This window comes from Peromyscus eremicus, unplaced genomic scaffold, assembly GCF_949786415.1.
Source record: "Peromyscus eremicus unplaced genomic scaffold, PerEre_H2_v1 PerEre#2#unplaced_618, whole genome shotgun sequence".
NCBI classification, from domain to species: Eukaryota; Metazoa; Chordata; class Mammalia; order Rodentia; family Cricetidae; genus Peromyscus; species Peromyscus eremicus.
The window spans coordinates 193,142-213,496 of NW_026734854.1; the positions used below are offsets into that span (position 1 = coordinate 193,142).

The window sequence follows — 20,355 nt, forward strand, 5'->3', positions numbered from 1 at the left end:
TCTTAGTCATTTCTATTTCTTCTTTTGAGAATTTCCTGTCCAGTTCCACAGCCAGTATTTAAATTGGGTTGTTTATTTTCTTAACATTTACTCCTGAGTTCTTTATATAGTCTAGACACTCATCCTCTTCAGTGTATAGCTGGCAAAGACTTTCTCACACTGTGTGTGCTGCCCATTCACTGGCTTCACAGTTCCTTTACTGTACAGATGTCATGAGGTCCCAGTTGCTGACTGTTGGTCTGATTCCCTGAGTCTTAGTCAGAAAGTCCTTACCTGTGCCTGTCACTGGAAGTATGTGTCCTACTTTTTCAGAGTATTAGGTCTTACATGGAGGTCCTCTATCCATTTAGAGTTGAGATTAAAAAAAAAAACCAATAAGCTTTTGATTAATTCTTTGAGAATTCCACACAATGTAATTTGACCATATTCACCCTCTCTCCCTCAATTCCTCTCAACTCTCACCTCCTTATCCACCCAACTTCCAGTCTTTTTTTTCTTTTTGTAAAAAACCCAAATCCAATTTGTGTTGCTCAACTACTCTTGGAAGTGGAGCTTGCCCTGGAGTGTGGTCAACCTACTCAGTGTCACACCATTAATGAAAACCAACTCTGCACACTGTGTGAATATATGTTGCTATGATTGGTTTAATAAAGAAGTTGACTGGCCCATAGCTGAACAGGATAAAATTAGGTGGGAAAATCAAACTGAGAATGATGGGATGAGGAAGGGTGGAGTCTGGGGTCACCAGCCAGATGCAGAGGGAGCAGGAGATGAACGTGCCATACTAATAAAGGTACCGCCACGTGGCAGACCGTAAATAAGGAATATGGATTAGCTTAAAATGTATGAGCTGATTAATAATAAGCCTGTTAGTAACAAGCCTGAGCTATTGGCTGAGCAATTGTAATTAATATTAAGCCTCTGAGTGACTGAGAGCAGCTGTAAGACAGGAAAACTCCACCTCCACAACTCTCCCTCTTCCAGAATCTTGGCTACTGGTGGGATTTTGTGTCCATGTTGGGTCTCCATGCTTGTTGGTCTGACCGACAGGTAGGACGGAGGCAGGACTGGTCCAGCCAGTCTCTCCCTGGGCCTGAGCAGGATGGTGAGTGTCAGATGGCCCAGACCTCCCCCGTCCACTAGAGAGCAGCACACTGGGCCTGGAGTCTTGCCGAAGCAGGAACTCGCTCTATTGCATCAGGAGTGGACTTATATAGGTTGGGGTGATGGGGGGGGGGATGAGGTGAGGATAGCGGGCCAATGAGATGATGCCATCTCAGCAGTTATTAGGCAGAGGTGATTCTAGGTTGGGTAGTGCTGAGTCACTTGTATGCGGAAGTCATGTCCCAGGACAGGTTGCCAAACTCGAGCTAGGCTCAGGAAGTTACACTGGGCCTCACGCCCGGGCCTTATGGGGCCCAACACATGCTGTGATTTGGCTTGAGCTTTGTGACGTTTGTGCATACTGTCACAATCATTGTGAGCTTATATGTGCAACTGCCCCGTTGTGTCCAGAAAACACCGTTTCCTTGAAGTTATCACCACCACCTCTGCCTCTTACATTCTTTCTGCCCCCCTCTTCCATGAAAATCCCTGAGCTTTGGTAGGGAGGGATGTGGCATGTATGTCCATTTAGGGTTGAACACTCCACAGTCTTTTAATTCTCTGCATATCGATCAGTTGTGGGGAGGGGTCTCTGTGCTAATTGCCAAGCAGTGCAAGAAACTTCTCTGAAGATTGTGAGATACACTGACCTATGGTTATAGCAATAAAGTCACTAGGAGATATATAATACTATCTTCATTTAGCAGAATAGTATACGTTTCCCCCTAGGGCCTATGACCTAACTACTGGTTCTTGGCTCCATTCCCAGTGACAGATATGGGCTCCATTGCACGGAGCAGGTCTTAGATCCATGCAGAAAGTGGTTGGTTACCCCAATATTCATGCCACTGTTGCATCAGTGAATGTATCTGGTCAGGCCAGTCATTGTTATGTGCCACTGGGTTCACAGCTGGGTGAGGCTGATGATTATTTGTATCTTGCAGTAACAGGCACAGCACATCCCAGCACCATGAAAACTAGCCAGTAGGGATGAAGCTTCCAGGTCGGCACCAGCTTGATTTCACTGTGTTCTGATTCGAGCGTGTAGTGTCTTCAGCAATAGGATCTTACTGTCGAGTTCTGGAGGGTAACCGGGAGCAATGGCACTGGCTTGTCATGTCTGGGTGTCCATGGAACCCCACTGACCAGCATGGAGTTGAGGGTTTGTGTGTGTGTGTGTGTGTGTGTGTGTGTGTGTGTGTGTGCAAAATAAGAGATTAAAAAAATCTGTTTTCATTCCTCTGCATATTGATGACCAGGTTTCCCAGCATCATTTGTTGAAGATGTCCCTTCTGCAGTGTATCTTTTTGTTGTCTTTGTCAAAGACCAGTAGCTGCAGCTGGACTTTTAGGTCCCCGATTTTTTTTTTTTGTTTTGTTTTGTTTTTCGAGACAGGGTTTCTCTGTGTAGTTTTAGAGCCTTTCCTGGAACTCACTTGGTAGCCCAGGCTGGCCTTGAACTCACAGAGATCCGCCTGGCTCTGCCTCCCAAGTGCTGGGATTAAAGGGTACGCCACCACCGCCCGGCTAGGTCCCCGATTCTATTCCACTGAGCTCTGTACCTGTTTGCGCCAGCACCGTGGCATTTTTATTACTACGGTTCTGTAGCGTAATCAGGCATGTGATTCTCCTCCTAGCATTCTGTTTGTGCAAAGTGTTTTGGCTGGCCTTGTCCTTCTGTGCTGCCATGTGAACTGTGAGATCGTTTTTTCCGGTGTCTATGAAGAATGGCTAGTGTAGGGTGAAAATAAGGTTTAATTTTTTTTTATCATCACGGAGGGGGCATGTGCACAGCATCCCACATGTGTCCAGGTCAGAGGACAACTCTGTGGAGTTGGTTCTCTCCTTCCACCTTTACGTGGGTTCCAGAAATTGAACTCGTGGTATCAGACTCACGTGGCTGCTGAGCCTCCCACTGAATTCTTTTAGAATGCCCTGAATTCCAATCAAATTACCCAAATGCTAATAATCCTTATTAAAATTTTCCAAACTGACTTACAATGCAAGTCACACTCTTGGTTTCTTGCTTGTGTGAGCTTTGAGATGGGGCTCCCTGTTGCCCACTCCAGCCCTTGAACCTCTGATGCTCCTGTGTTGGCATCACCACCCCTCACCACGCTGTTTTCCAATGGAATATTTATGCTCCATTCACTTGAGAGTTCTCCATCAGAAACTACAATGACTTTGCTTACAATAGGTGAAAATACTATGAAAACATCTTTACATAATGAGAAGCCTTATTGCCGTTAATTTTATTAACTTTATTGAGATATATAATATATAGACAACATAGTTCATTTGAACCATTCAACTTAGTGTGTTTGGGTATATTTGTAGCACTACAGAACCACCACTAGAGTAATTTTAGAAAAATTTATCACCCCCCAAAGATATTCTGTATCCATCAGCAGTAATTTTAACTTCTAACAATTACAGTCTTGGACCACTCATCTACTGTCTGTCCACGGATCTGTATATTCTGGAATTTCATATCTATATCCAAATTATGTGTGGCCTTTTCTGCCTGCCTCCTCTTACTCAGGGCAGTGCCCTAACTCAGCATCGTGTTACAACATTTGTCCATTATTTCACATGGCTGAAAATTGTCAATTTCATGTATATGCCACTTCTTGTTGATTTGCTAGGCACATCTGGGTTGTCAATTTGGGGTTATTATGAATAGCTCTACTATCAGCATTTTGTACAAATTTTTGTTATACAAGGCAAAAAGTCAAAAGAGAACTCTTTTGGTAGTGTAAGTACATATTCACTGAATTTTTCTGATAGAAATACATTCAGAGGCATAGGAAACGCATTCCTAAAATCTGACCAATAGAATCATGAGGTAGAAAGATAGAGAGAGAAGCTTTTGCTGACCAGTCATCATCATCATCATCATCATCATCATCATCATCATCATCTGTACCTCAGAGCAAATTTTAGAGATTAGATGCCAACATGTGTGGCAAGATGCAGAAGCCTAAATCACAGTTTACTGGTGTGAGGTCCTGCCAAACTTTGCCATTCTTTCAGGGGAGGGTTTCCCTGGGCAACCAGCTTTCGCAGGTAGTCACTGGGCTCCAGTTGGGGGATATCAGGGTTCTGTTTGTAATATTTCTGCAATTTCTCTAGAACTGTGGGCAACCCAACTGAGGCAGCATAGAACATGGGCCCGCCCGTGTGCCTTGGCCACCCGTACCCATGCAAGTAGATGACGTCAATGTGCTCTGGGCTAGCAGCCATCCCCTCCCCCAAGATGCGGAATGCCTCATTGATAAGGGAATACAAGCAGCGCTCCAGGATCTCATCCTTGCTGATGGAGCGCGGTTCAATGTGATGGGTTGCTCTATACTGTGACAGGAACATGGAAAGCCAGGGATCGGGTTTGTGAATCCGACCCAGTGGTTTGTCATACTGATACCAGCCCTTACCGGTCTTCTGACCGAATCGCCCGGATTCACAGAGCATGTCAGCAAGTGGGGAGTATCTGCTATTGCCCCGCTTACGGGCAGGAGTTCCTGGTGGCAAGGAAGGTCCAGTAAGGCCTTGCCCTTTGCGAACTCTCCAACCCACATCTAGTCCTGTCAGGTCAGACACTCTAAAGGGTCCCATTTTAAAACCAAACTCTTCTAAGACCCCATCTACATCCTCTGGCTTACTGCCTTCCTCCAACAAGAAATATGTCTGGTTGTAATAGGGACTCAGCATTCGATTCCCGACAAATCCATAGCAGTTGCCTACAACGACTCCAATCTTTCCAATCTTTTTTGATAAGGTCATAACAGTGGCAATGGTAGTGGGGGAAGAGTATCGGCTTGGAATAACCTCTAATAACTTCATGATATGAGCTGGGGAGAAGAAGTGGGTGCCAATCACCAGCTGAGGGCAATTCGTGGAAGAAGCAATCTCATCCACATCCAGGGCTGAAGTATTGGTGCACAGAAAGGTTCCTGGCTTGCACAGAGCGGACAGTTCAGCAAAGACCTGCTTCTTCAGGTTCATATCTTCAAACACTGCTTCAACCACTAAATCCACACTTGAAAGCTCCTTTGTGGATGAGGAGAACCTAAGTTTGGGTCTTGCTGGAGCCCGGCCACTCTGCTGCATTTTGGATGCTTCTTTTTCCAAGATGTCAGTTATCATCTTTTTTGCAAGATCTAGCTGCTTTGGGTCCGACTCTACAGCAACCACGGGGATCCCAGCCCTTAGAAAAGAAATGGCAATGCCTCGGCCCATTGTTCCCAAGCCTATGGATTGAGAGCAAAGGAAAGAAAACATCATTTGCTGAACAGGTGGACACTGGTAGAAGGCATTGGAGCAAAGTGGCATTTTAAAAGATTGACAGGGCAAAGTGCTGCTGCTCACTACCACAGTGTGTGCTGATCATGCACAAGGCCCTGGCTTCTGTCCCTAGCACCAAAGATGATTAAGAATATTAGGATTGGAGGCCACCGGGCAGTGGTGGCACATACCTTTAATCCCAGCACTTGGGAGGCAGAGGCAGGCAGATCTCAGTGAGTTGGAGGCCAGCCTGGTCTACAAAGTGAGTTCCAGAACAGGAACCAAAACAACACAGAGAAACCCCGTCTCAAAAAAATTTAAAAAATTTAAAAAAGAATATTAGGATTGGTCAGTGAACATAAATGTATTGAGTAAGAGTTCATGAATGGCTAAGTGCTCCAGAGGAAATAAAAATCAGTAGGATTCATATTCATATATACACACAAGCTATTAAAACTAACGAACAAGCCCAGTAAAGTTCCAGGATATAAAAACCTGCATATAAAAGCCACCGTGTTCTCTTTAACATTTCTTTCTCTGTGTGTACATGTTGCAGGTGTCAGAAGGAAACAGGTGTCCTCGTCTGTCACTGCCTATTCCTCTGGAAACAGGGTCTCCTCTCTTAAGAGGGTGGGGACTTGTGTCTTGTCACCTCGTCTGGAAGCCAGCAAGCCCTGTGACCCTCCTGCCTTTGTCCCCCTTGAAGCTGGGGTTACATGGGTGCTGGGGTCTAAACTCTGACGTTCGTGCTTTCAAACCAGGTACTCCCAACTGCTGAGCCATCTCTCCAGCCCCAAATAGATTCCCACACATTAGCAATGAACAATCTGTATGAAAAGAAGCAAAATAATTCTACCTGTGATAACATCAAAAAATAATACGCTTAAAGGAATGCATTTAACAAAGGAAGGCTTCTGCATTAAAATTAATGAAACACTATTGAAAAAAATCTTGTTGCTTGGTGTTAAAGGACTTGCCTAGCATGCACAAGGTCCTGAGTTTGAGACTTAACATTGAAAACAAGAAAAGAAAAAATAAAGAAGAAAGGAAGGAAAAGCGAAAGGGAGAGAAAGGGGGGAAAAAGCATCACAGAAGACCTAAATAAATTGAAGGACATCCATGGCTCACAGACTGGGAAAAAGTTAACATTGTTAAGAAGAAATATCAAATTGATCTGTAGAACCAAGGCAAGCTCTGGGGTATCTCAACGTTTTTGTGTAAATTAACAGTAGATTCTAAAATTCATACAGAAATGCAAGAAGAGTCAAAACAGTATTTTAAAAAATTGGAGAAGTCACTCTTCCCAATTTCAATAGTTATGCCAAAGTATTCAAGGCAGATGGAGCAGACAGAGTCAGACGTAAACTCCACTCTTACAGCCTATGTGTAGATGGGACTGCTACTGTTGAAAGGTCCCTGGGGCTGATCCACAGGATGGAGAGGGTTCATGTACTATGTGGAGAATTAACAAAAGCTAATGTGAGCACTAAGTTCAACCAAGGATTTAGCATCCAACAGCCCCAATCGAGTGACATTTGAAATGTGCTGTGTTTTGTTTTTTTTTTCACACAACAGTGCATTTGTGCATCTGAACTGGAAACACCTCTGACAGACTCCCAAGAGCTTCGACAGATCAAGTGGACAGAAATCCAGCATACAGCGGAGGGACGCAGGAAGTCCCACCCCCGGCTGAGGGCTACTGGCCATTGATGGCTGTTGGCAGAGGGAGATGAGCCCACCCTCCCGAGAGGCGACCCGTGCCTCACACCCATGCAGCACTAAGACACCTGTGTGATTTTAAAAAAGAGAGAGCACATGGAATTGAGAGAAAATAGTGGTCGGGGAGCCTAAGAGAGGAATTGAAGGGAAGGGGGTGGAGGAAGGGACTTGATCCAAACATAATTTACGCATGTATGAAATTCTCAATTGATTAAAAGAAATGTGCAGGTCTGAAGAATGTACTTACCAAGAACGCCAACCGAGGACACTGGTTGCGCAGACGCTGTTTTCCAAGAGGCTCCTGAGGGAGTTGACCACTTATTTGCAGACTTTTCAGCGAAAAAGGCATACTGCAGGGCTCGGGCCTGTCCTGATGCCCGAAGGTACATAAACAGCTTTTCTTCTTCCTTAATGCCCACTTCATAGGGGTACTTCACGGAGGCGTGGACTGAACGGACACAAGTCTCTGGAGCCAGGTGGCCAGGGAACTGCTTTTGTACCTTGGCAATGGCTTCCGCGAAAATACCGTCCATGTTGGGCAAGCTTGGGACTGGCTTGTTTATGAGTCTGCGGGGTTCTAGAGGCTTATCTGAAAGAAACTGCAAAGATTAGAGCACTGCAAGTGTAACAGAGAGGGAACAGGACCCCACAGGAGCTGCACAACGGTACATGGTTCCAATGACCCAGCTAGACACTGTGCATTATCGTTTAATGAAACACTAATTCTGAAATCTGCTACCTTAGTAACAGCAGACCACAAAGCAAAATTTCCAGGTTCTAAAGTATTAAGCTACTAATTCAGGCATGAAAGGTTCATTCTCTCTTTATTCTGAGGTCAAGACAACTTTATAATAGATGAAATATTAATTTGTCAGTGAGTCCAAATAGGACAGTTCGTAGTTCATATCATCTATTCAAAATTATTCACATCCCTTTCCTAATAATGACAACCCCCTCAAAATGCCATGAACAGACAGGAATGTAATAGGATGCAATGACTGGCGACAGAAGAGAATTGAAAGTTCATTGATAAGTTCTTCTAATACAGTGCATTGATTTTCAGTACAGGAGGGAAGATAATTGATAGGGGGAAGAAAAGTCTTTTTTCCCCCAAAAAAGGAGATTGGATAACTGGATATGCAGGTGGAATAACTAGATATGCAGGTGGAATACCTGGATACACAGTGGGATAACTAACTGGATACATAGGTACTAAGAGCTCTGTTCCTTGTGAAGCATGCACCTCAAAATGAATTATAATTCTACTGAACTCCTAATACTATACAATTTTCTAGGAAAACAACAACAACAACAACAACAAAGGAACGTCTCTGTGACCTTGAGTTAGGTACCAGAATCTTATGGTTCTGTAATTTTATTAAATGATTCAATGAAATGGTTTTAAAAATCAGATAAAAATATATCAAATTAATTAGCCATACCACATAATGTGTTCTAAAAAGGGCTGCCATCTCAAGAATGAACTGTTATAGCACAAATGTCCACCTAAGGGAGTTAGACAGAGAACCAACCAGAGCTTATGACATATGTCCACTACAGAAGGACACAGAGCATGACAGTCGTGTGCTAACGAGTGTCCAAGGGACCAAGAGAACGGCCTGGATAGCATCATGTGTCCTTGGGCTTCTGCAGTCTCATCCTGGTTCTTAAAGCTGAATGCAAGACCATGACTCAAACACGCAAATATTAATTACTCGTAGCTGTGAGAGGGTTTTAAGTGAATGCTAACCTATCGGATGTAAAGGGCATTTTTTAGCACAGGAATGTAGACAGGGTTTAGCAGTGTGTGGCTCCTCCTCCCCTCGCTCCTTTGGAGAACCAGGAGCTGTAGCCATCACTTAGTTATCACTTATCCTCAGTGCTGGGGGCTGAGGAAGACGAGGCCTGGGCAGTCTACAACTGGCGTTATCCATGGGTGGTCAGTGAAGACAGGACAGAAGAGGGGACAGGAAGAGAACCCATGTGGCGGGGGGAGTGGGGAGTGGAAAAGAAAGGAGGGTGGGTGTCAGGGCTGCGCCTCACCCACACAGGACACTGCAGACCTTGACAGGTATCCTTAAGCTGCTGCTGCTCCTTCCATGACTAGAACTGCCTTCCAACACCACAGCACACCAGATGTCTTTGAAAAGTTGAAGAAGTTCAAATGGCTATTTCCCATCACAGATGCAGTTTAAGGACTGGTTTAAGGACATAGACAGGACAGGACAATCTGAAAACCATTAGCACTTGACTTTGATGTGCGCTCTCACGGAGGTCCTGAGCAGATCTGAGCCCTGGGAGTTACTTCTGGAGGACAGCTGCGGTTTCTGGCAGGTCCCTCAGGACACTGAGGAGAAACACAGCACCTACACAGTGAGCGGGCACTGATGGGGGGCGGGGCAAGGCTGGCCAGCTCATCATCAGCTGCTGGGGAGAATAGGAAGGCGGGAATGAAATCACTCCCTTCTACCCTAGGCTCTGCCCACAAGTTTGACAAAGCAAGTGGGTCATCCTTCAGAAGGACACAATCTCACCTACACCCTTCTGCCAATCTGGCAGGAAGAGACTGTCAGTCTGGCTACAGACAGCCCATGCTTACATAAATTGTTTCCTTAGACACAAATGACTACTTTCTTCTTACCCTGACCCAGTGTGCTACACCCACGTTAGAGGCTCCACAAATGACTGACAGATCATCTGTGCATCATCAACTTCAGGAAGGCCACTCACGAGCGCAGGGCACGTCAAGAGGAGGCCTCCTGTGTAGGAATGGGTCACTCCATTCTTTAGAAACATGGCCATACATATATTCACTCTCAAAGTAAAAATAATTTACAAAGAGCAAATGGTAAAATGAAGAGAAAGACTAAGGAAAGCATTAAGAATTCTTAAAAGCCACAATATCCAAATTAACAGAAACAAAAGTCTTTGGACAGAAACAGCACTGTTAAAAACGGACCAAACATCCAGGGCAAAGGGCCTGAGCTCATTACATAGACAAGAACAGAGCGTTAGAGGGATGGTGGTGTATGCCTAACATCCCAGAACTTGAGACAATGAGACAGGAAGATCGAGCATTGGCCTAGAGACTCTACCTCCAAAACAAAACCAGAGGCTGCAGGAACGGCTCCGTGGTTAAATGGCTCAGCGGTTAGGAGTGCTTGCTGCTCTCTCTTCCAGAGGACCAGAGTTTCGCTCCCAGCACCTGTGTAGGGTGACTCACAACCACTGTAACTCCAGTTCCAGGGGATCTGATGGCCTCTTTGGCCTCTGAAGGCACTGCTCTCATGTGCACAAACCCACAGAGATATACACATAATATAAAATATAAGATAAAATCTTAAAAGAAAAAACCCAAACCCACAAATGAACCAACTCCCTAGAGCATCGTTCCTGAGCTGGGACTCCCAGATGGATGCTCCCTGTGCCCAGCTTCACACCAGCAACATGTGGTGGGGACCAGGAGTTCTCACCTGTGGGTTTGCCAGGCCTCTGCTAGTCACAGGCAAGTGGAAATACATGGCATTTTACAAGCCCTCCCTTCCTCAGGAGAGTTAAGGAGTTAGTTCTATGTGGCTCTGCCCTATCTCTTGTGTCTCCGAGGTCTGGAAGGGTTTGTATGAAGCTGTTTAATGAACTTCCATAGTCAACTCTCCAGGACTCAGTGTTAGGTTTACAGAGAAAATGCACACGGTGGGCACAACAGCTCCTCAACTCCCTCCGGATCATCACTTGCTCCAAAATACTGACTATAATGTGAACCATTCTCCTCACTCATGGGAGGGGAAAAATGAAAGCTTCACATCTTTTCTTTTTTGGCTTTTCAATTCAACATTTGAGTAGTGGATGTGGCAATAGGCTGCAGGCTATGTGATAGAAAATCCCGACATAGTAAAGATGGAGAAGTAAACTCCCACACACGTATAAAAACACATTTAATGAGGTGTTGGTTGTTTATGAACCTGACCATCAAGTCAATCCACCAATTTTGTTTTGTCAAATGACTACATACTAATAGCTGCATTTAAAAGCAAATGAGAGAGGAAGCAGAGACACATAAAAAGAAGTGTAAGTGTGATGATGTATTGTGTACCCCAATAAAGCCTACCTGGGGACCAGAGGACAGAGCTAGCCACAAAATTAGACATAGAGGTCAGGCAGTGGTGGCACATACTTTTACTCCTATCACTCGGGAGGCAGAGATCCGTCTGGATCTCTGTGAGTTCAAGGCCACACTGGGCTACATGAGAGAAACAGAAGCAGGCAGTGGTAACCTACGCCTTTAATCCCAGGAAGTAATATGGCAGGATACAGAAAGGTATATAAGGCGTGAGGAAACAGGAACTCATTCTCTTGAGGCTGAGGATTTTGTAGAGGTAAGCTAGTGGCTGGATGTTCTGCTTCTCTGATCTTTCAGCTCTCACGCCAATATCTGGCTCTGGGTTTTTTATTATAAGACCTTTTAAGATTCATGTTACAGTAAGACCTCAAATAAAATGGAAAGTAGGCATCGCTAACTGGTGTGTTTTGTGAGATAATAAATCACAAATAGCAAGATATTCTTAGGCGTTCATTGCTACCCAGCTTTTCTATTGTTCCCCTAGTAGATCTATCTTCAACAGGGAGACTGGATCTTACATGGCCAAGAACAGCCTGCTACCCTCCTGCCTCCACCCAGAGAGCTAGGATTACAGGAGTGTGCTAACACCCACAGCTTTATGGGGGCTGGGACTGAAGCCGGGGACCCCTACATGTTAGGTAAGCATCCTATCATCCCCAGCCTGAAATAGTAAGATTTCAAACAGCTGTGCTCAGGTCAAACAAACAAACAAGAAACAAAAAACCAAAACCTCCACAGCAATGTAAAAGTTCTAGCATTTTCCATGGGATTCTATTCACTGGAGCCCAAAACAGACATAGTGGATGTGCTTGGAGCAAGGACCAAACACTGAGATTCCAACCAGCACGGCCTTTGCTTTCTCAGAATATGGCCAGAAGCCAACTAACTTTGTGGAGCCCTTTAGAGACATGAAAATCCAAAGAAGAGCTGTCGTGCTCCACGTGGCCATCATTATCCCCTGACGTCCGGCCAGAGGCCATTTTACAGTAATCACACAACTATTACCAACACTCACCAAACTCTAGGCTTAAATGAGTGAATTTCGCTGTGCATAAACGAACATCAGAGAAGCTCAGGGAACATTCTAACTGTTCTTCATCTAGATTACTACTTAAATGGAGAATTGTCAACAGAGTCAATTATGATCCATACAACGAAGAAATACATAAAGCTGAACAACATGCAAACACATCCCAAAATTAGAAGTATCTGGGAAAACTAGCATATCCTAAGCTAGAAAAAAAAAATAAATAAAACAATGACTGGTGACGTATCTCTGTCACATATGTGCAAAGCCCAGAGTTCCATTCCCTATGAGCCTCTCCACACAAACAACCCCAAACCAACAAGCAGACAAACAGAAAACCACACCACAGTAAAAACAAAAACCGGATAGCAACTTTTGTGAAAAGCTTTTTTTTTTCATTTGTCATTATTATCTCCTTACAATTTTTGTATCTACTCGTATGAATTCTAAGTAGCTATAGATATAAAATAGATGTAAATTTTTATGGACTTTTTTTCCTTTTTGGAATTGGAATCAAACCCATGGTTTCACAGATCCTCACCACTGAAATATTAGTACATAACAAGCTAGTTTACTCATCTCCATCCTCTCTTCATGACGAAAATGTAAAAGAGTGAGTCACATTTAGCTGATCATAGCCAGAGCCACAGGCAACTTAAGTATTAAAGCAGACAATGCCTCAAATTTGGGGTGCCACCAAGTGGACAAACTATGTAAGGTTGCTGAGACCAGCCATCATTTTGTTTTGTAAACTTTTGAATTTAATGTTTAGAAATAACTTTAAAAGCTGAAAGGAATAAACACCGCCGGACCATAGTGTAAGTGTAGTAGACCTTGGTCCTTACCCTGTTTGAAGTAACTCAATTCTCAGAGCAGAATCCAGGGAAACCAGGTAAGGACAGACTTCCCATAGAAACTGAGGCTGGTACAAACTGAAATCCATAGCATGAACTTGATTCCAAGAATGGCCCGGGGTGCTCTCTACAAGCAGACTGTGTGAGTGAGTGCTCACGAGCCAAGTAGCCCTCCTGGGAGCACGGGGCTGTGGCAGCAGCCTGGGAGGCAGAGCATAGAGGGAAGTGCTCCCACACAGAGAGAACGCCCTCTAGGAGTCAGGGGTATTCTCCCATCAGTACCTCACTTTTGTAGTGTGAGTGCCGCCTCTACACTAAAAACCCAGCTAGCTGGACCACAGAAAAGACTTCGGGGTGAAAAATGGTCACTGGAGAGGCAGCCAACGAGCTTTCACAGGAATGTCTGGGAATGACCCCGAGCTTTCTCTGTCGCCAAGCAGAGACTGGCACACACTCCATTCTGCCTGGAGCCCAGCAATCCCCGTAAGTATTTTCTTAACAATTTCTAGCTTCTTCTTGCTCAGTGAGAGCATGTGGCCTCCATAAACTTCCCACAGAAGCTATCCAATGGATTTTGTTTCTATTGTGACTTCTGGCAGGAAGGCTTTTGGGAATTGGGCTCTGGGTTTCCACTCGTGTCCCAGAGTTGTCACTAGCCCCAGTTTTATTTTTTCCTAGCTTAAAGGCACAGTTTTAAATAAAAAAATAAATAAAATAAAATAAGCAAACAAACAAAAAAACCAAAACCAACCAACCAAACATAATTTTTTTTTTTTTTTTTTTTTTTTTTTTTTTTTTTTTTTGGTTTTTCGAGACAGGGTTTCTCTGTGTAGCTTTGTGCCTTTCCTGGAACTCACTTGGTAGCCCAGGCTGGCCTTGAACTCACAGAGATCCGCCTGGCTCTGCCTCCCGAGTGCTGGGATTAAAGGCTTGCGCCACCACCGCCCGGCACAAAAATAAAATTTAAAAAGCCAAAACAATTCTGTAGGAGAGTACTAAAGGGACATCTGAAGGAACACCACTGGTCCACAAGTCCAGCCGGGACAGAACTCACATGTCCAAACTCCGGAGAAACTCCGGAGGCCATGAACTCTCTGAAGGCCTTGCAGGCTCTGTCCTCTAGTGACCCAGCTACATGTTTGTTCCTTGTTTCAACTTAATTCTATTTTTCAACCAGAAGAACACTCAGAGTATGACATCTCCAGGTTCAGCAGAACAAACTATAAACCATGTCCTTAAAACTTCAGCAATGTCTGGTTCCACTCCCAGAAGCAGTCACTTCACTTCCTGTGACTGCTTCTGGAAGACTTTAGGCACAGACAGCAGCACGCTAGCCCACTCTCAGCATATACACCTTCTCTCCACTCACACCCTGCTTTTTTGTTACACTTAAAACAATGTTCTTTTCATTACCTAATACAACAGACTATGGATCTTTTATGTTCTTTTCATTACCTAATACAACAGACAACAGATCAATGTAGCATTAAAGCTTGGCTACATTCTACTCCATTGATGCCCCATTAGATATTTAGGGAGTTCCTCATTAGAAAGCACATTTGATTTATTCCTAATCTTGTGCTATTTTTTAAAAATATTGTTTACCTATAATCTTCTGAGCAAATTTGATTGCTTCTTCAACTGGGTCTGACTTCACAACTGCATCCAGAATGCCAAGCTTGAGCGCTTCACCTGCTAGAATATGTCTTCCTGAAACAAAAGGAAATAAAATAAGCTAAAGACCAACGTGAGGACAAACCTGGGCATTGTTCTCTCTAGCGGTGAAGGTGGCCACTCCTGTATATACCAATTAGCAAGAAAAATGCGTAAGACCAGTCTGACCACTGTAGTTGATATTTTGTTTTTTCCATCCCTGATAAATGGAGGTAATTATGCTTACCATAGTAATTCTGAATATTAGATAAATGAAAAGTTTACCTCTAGATGCTTACAGAGGTAGAGATCCCTGTAAATCTCTCTGGAGGTATGCGAACTGGCTGAGTTTTGGCTTGTGATAGAAGCAGTAGCAGCAGACAGACAGGGCTATCTACTTTGTACCTACCACATAGCAGGAAAGTACTGATCAACAGTCCCCGAATACAGAGCTAGTTGGCTGAACAGAGAGACCGTGTTGATTAAGCTGGCATTCCACAAAGTACAGTGACAATTACATAGGAGAAATCGGACAGAGTTTTGTCTCTTTTGACCCTGCCTTATGTTGTGGACTCTCTGCAGGGCAAGCTTCGCAGCCCTGCTTCCTGTCTCGGAGGCTGAGAAGGCAGCAGACACACTTAGAGGACTGCTCCTTCAATGCCCTGGCAGTCAAGTGTGGCCCCTGACCTCAAGCTTGGTGAGAACATCAATGCTCTGCTGAGGGAGGGTTCCTCGGCAACTGCTTCATCAATAGCCTTCCAGACCTCCTCATCCAGTGAGGAGTGTAGGGCAGGCGAATGGTGTCAAGTGTCCTCTGTATAAGGACACTTGGGTGAGTGAGTGTACGTGAACCTGCTTAGGCAGAGCAGAAAGACCAAGGCATAGAAAATGAAATCTGGGCACTACAGAAATCTCTGGGGCAACAAGGTACGGGAGTGTGAGCTGCCCGTGGGAGGGGCTGGCGGTTGCCAAGCTCTTGAGTCTCAGAATATCCTGGGGGCATTTTCAGTTACCAGCGCCTTCACAAGGGCCCAGTTCTGCTCCAAACAACTAATGTAAACACAAGGCCCTGCGAGCTGAACTCAAAGCCTCCCCTGTGGCTTTGTCCTCTCCTGGGCGGTGTACATGGGACCTCTGTCTAGCAGGCTGTAACCCAAAGGTGCTGGATGATGAGCTGCAGGGGACCCCAAAGCGACTGGAGCAGAGAGCGCCTCTCACACGGCTAACTCTGGCATGTGTCCTCCCAAATTTCTCCAAGAATTTTTCTCAAACTTAACATTTTGATGTCTTCACGGAAGCTTCCTGAGATGTCATTTTAAAGCCAACCCGGGCCACCAAATCACACTGTCCACTCAAGAGGACAGGTGTGTGATTCCTGTGCCAGCTTGCCTGCTGATTTACAGGGGCCTTTGCTACGCCCAGCACTCGGGAGGCAGAGCCAGGCGGATCTCTGTGAGTTCGAGGCCAGCCTGGGCTACCAAGTGAGTTCGAGGTAAGGCGCAAAGCTAAACAGAGAAACCCTGTCTCAAAAAACCAAAAAAAAAAAAAAAAAAACCTTGTCAATCTCAGCATTTGAAAGCGCGGCATCTTGTGAATGAGTGCTGTGGGCAAAGACCAACGCGAGTTCCCTTCACTTCTCTTTGTCCTTCCTGTTTTTTTCTCAAGGTGCTCTTGCCTTCCTGATGAATTTCCTCACAGGCTAACTTCTGCACACCTCAGGGCTTGCAAACTCAGTTCCCACCGTGGTTATTTCTTTTGAGCTTCTCCTTCTGTTTTGTCTTTTGCTGAAGAACTAACCTGTCTCATGTGCTTTGAATTTCTGCAGAATGTGGAATTACAAGCATCCTCCGAAGAAATCGAAATCACTCCAAATACTTTACGTTCTTTTGAATATATTTGTCATTAAACAATGTGTAACCTGATTGAGTGAATTTCAATTCCATACATCTAGTTTTTCTAATTTTCCTTTCACATTTAAAAGAGCAAAGCTTTTTTAGTTCATATAGACTATTGGTTCTATGTTTTCTAATCAGAGCATATGGATCTCTATTATCGGCTCTAAACATTTTTCATTCCTTTACATTCTTAGAAATTGTGAAGGACTCCAAAAGGCTACTATCTATGTAGGTGGTATCTGTCAATGTTTGCTGTAATGGAAATTAAAGCCAAGAACCTTAGGAAGGTTTCTGAATGAAATAATTTTAAAACGATGACCAATTCATGACACGCTAACACAACTTTTCATTCTGAGTCTTACTTAGAAAAGAGAGAAACAGCAACATCAGGCTAGAGCTAAGGGACAGGGAGTTCGTGCCACGTCAAGCTCACTGTGGTAACCTACACAATCTTTACGTCACCCTCTGGTGGGTACTGCTACTGTCCTACTGGGAAGACTGCCCACAGGCTTATGATTAACCACACTTGTTTGGAGTAAATACTTGTACATGTCCTGTCTTCCAGCCTCACCTCAACTGAAAGTAAAGTGTTTGGCTCATATTCCCCACTCAAAAAGAAACACTTTCATTTAAACTATCATCTTAATACCTTGAAAATGAATAATTCAATCATTGGTACCTAAACTTGAAAATACTAGTTTTAATTCTTTTGAATATTCTGCCTGCCTGCCTCCCTCCCTCCCTCTCTCCCATTCTACTGGCCCTGAACACACTATATGGCTGAAGATGAGCCGCATCTCCCTGCTTCTATCTCCTGAGTGCTAGATAATAGTCACCAATCACCATACCTGGTTTTATCCAGTGCCAAGGAACCAACTCAGGTTCACACATGCTGGACAAGCACCCTACCAACTGAGCTACACCACAGTCCCAGACATTCAACTTTCTAAACCAGGTCTGATTATTATGGTTCCTGCATGAATATGTAGTCTATGAATAACACAGACTACAACATGACCCCCAAACAGAGGGGCCCTGTGCATGTACTTTTCTTTAGAAGGCTCTCACATGGGTTCTTCGTGGAAACATTTAGGAAGTGCTCAGGAAAATCATTGTTTCTATTTTACAGACGATAAAATTTAGAGTCAGAGAAATTAAAATAGCCTCCTTAGAACCTGTGTGGGCAGTAAGTGACCAAGACCAGACTTTTTAGATGCTGGTCTCGTTCTTCACATTGATCCAAATCATAGCTGAGGTTTCTACTAACCTGAGGTAATTAAGTCGAGAGCAATAGGAACTCCAATGAGTCTGGGGAGAAGCTGGGTTCCTCTGGCACCAGGAAGAATTCCCAGTGTGACTTCTGGAAAGCCAACACGAGCCTACATGACATTAAAGGCAGAAAGGCCACCATGGTGAGACAATGTATGAGATTTTAGTGTGCCCAGGACTTTCTACACCATAAGAAACAGCTTCCCTGAAATCAGCAGCTGTCTCTGGAGGGCACACAGTGTCTGCTGTCTCCTTTAATAACGTGAACAGTGCTTGGCAGTTTGCACACATCCTCGCTTGGGCACATTTCTTTCTTTTGACTCTACAAGTACCTCTTTCAGATAATGAAGTAGTCTGCAGTTTTCAGGTCCCTGCAAGCGTCAGAACATAAAGACAAAATCCAGAGGAGGGAGAGAATGATACAGAACTTCCCGTATCTCCACTCTACAAAGAACATTCACAACCTAACAAGAAAAGAACAACCACCTAATAATGGGCCGATTATCTGAATAAACAATCCCCCAAAGAGAGGACACAAGTGGTAAATGGCACTCAGTATCATCCACCACTGGGGATGTAGACGTGAGCCACAATGAAACACAAGTGATGCCCGCCAGGATGAATACAATAAAAAGGCAGGTGCTCACTTTGGCAGCACACACGCCCGAACTGGAACAATACAGAGATGATTAGCGTGGGAGCTGCCAAGGACGACACACATGTTCATGAAGTGTTCCCTATTTTTCAGTAGAGAAGAGAACATTGAGGTACAAGTGATTTGACGGGGGACATAGGAAAAACCGGGGGGAATTTTAATTAGGAAGGGGGAAGGAGATAAAAAGCAGAATAAAAGGAGAGAAGGCTAAACTAATAGTAAAGATGTCTGAAAAGGGGACTCAGCAGTTAAGAGCACTGGCTGCTCTTCCAAAGGACCTGGGTTCAGTTCCCAGGGCAGCTCACAACTGTCTGCAACTCCAGTTCCTGTGGATCTGACTCCTTCACGCAGACACACATGCAGGCCAAATGCCAACATACACATACATGCACATACACAGATGTCTGAAAAAGTCATAAGGCATCATACTATTATCTCTCTGCCAAAAATTACACATAACACATATGAATCTGTATCTATGTGTACATATATAGTTTAAACGGTATTTTCCCATCTGGGCTGACAATGCTACCCACAAGAGTCACAGACAATTTAACAGAAACCCCAAAACCAGACATGAGAAGTCTCTGTTCGAGTTGTTGGTCAGGATTGTCCAAGAGACTCCCAAAACGCTACAGAATATTGTTGTTATCTTTGGTTGCCTCCCAGAGGTGGAGGGGAAGGTCCCTATTGCTGAAGATACCAGGCACTTCAAAAACAGGACCCAGAGACTGTGAGGCTGGAGTTGACCCAAAAGCCTCTTTCCTGAGGACTAGTTTACATGGCAGCACCAGCTTCCAAAGGAGGGAAGCAACCAACAATCGAGTCATGATGCTCATGAACCGTAACAAGTATCATGGATGCAGTAGCGGCACCTCCATCTGCATGGTAACCAACAGCTCTCGAGTTGGACTTAAGACCTGCTCAACAAAAGCGAAGTCATCTCTGGTACTGGAAACCTAGCCAGCTACCCAGGGCTAGTGAAGTCAGAGATCTCGGAGGGAACCTACGACCACCGCTTTACTAAACAGCCCAATTCCTAACTACATTGTAAATATTTGTCCTTATACCCACAGTGCACTCCTCACCCCCCATCACTGTAACAGATAAAGACCACTACAGAAAATCACAACCAATCGAAATGCAGAGTTGTGGAGCCCAGCCCCAATGGAACATCTACAAAAGAACGCTGGAACCTAGGGCTCAGGGAACACTGTGGAAGAGGGAGGTGGGAATCAAACGGTTTGAGCACCAGCACCCAAGATGGCACAGGACCGTCACCAGTAAGCCAGCAGTTCAAAGCCATCAGCCCCAGGCCTGGCCCACCTTTAGAGTTTGCACTGAAGACAAACCCCACCCCAAGCCCATCCCTAGGAGTCTCTTACCTCTGCATTGGCAATCCGATAGTGACAGCCCAGGGCCAGCTCTAGTCCTCCTCCAAGAGCCACACCTTGGATAGCAGCCACTACTGGCTTCTGGTATCTCTGTAATTCATCTACCGTGTCTCCCAATCTGAGGCTAGGGGAGGGAGAGCTGAAGCTATGGATATCTGCACCTAAAGAAGACAGAGGGACAAGAGGAGATGGTTCAGAAGGACTGGGTCTTTGTCATGAACACCAGGGGACACAGCAGTCTTAGAAGGCTCAGATGCCTTGGGGCTGAGAGGCACTTCAGCCTCAGACTATAGACAGAAGGAAATGGGAGAAAAAAAAAAAATCAAATCTTTACCAGGAACCATATCACCTTCCAAATTCTGTGTTCCCATTGGGTAGTGAGCAG

At 44.7% G+C, this 20,355-nt stretch overlaps 1 protein-coding gene and 1 non-coding gene across 2 annotated transcripts; one reads left to right on the forward strand and one right to left on the reverse strand.

Annotated features, from left to right (window-relative positions):
* Nucleotides 1-3,420: 3,420 nt before the first annotated feature.
* LOC131901893 (peroxisomal bifunctional enzyme) lies at nucleotides 3,421-20,131 on the reverse strand (the record flags this gene model as incomplete). Its single annotated transcript, XM_059252961.1, has 5 exons — nucleotides 3,421-5,350; nucleotides 7,351-7,692; nucleotides 14,710-14,814; nucleotides 17,920-18,031; nucleotides 19,962-20,131. Coding segments are annotated over 5 exons (1,991 nt in total), but the record flags the coding sequence as incomplete, so codon positions are not given.
* Nucleotides 18,561-18,666, forward strand: LOC131901899 (U6 spliceosomal RNA). Its single transcript, XR_009376933.1, has one exon. It is a non-coding gene; the product is annotated as a U6 spliceosomal RNA (small nuclear RNA).
* Nucleotides 20,132-20,355: the final 224 nt, after the last annotated feature.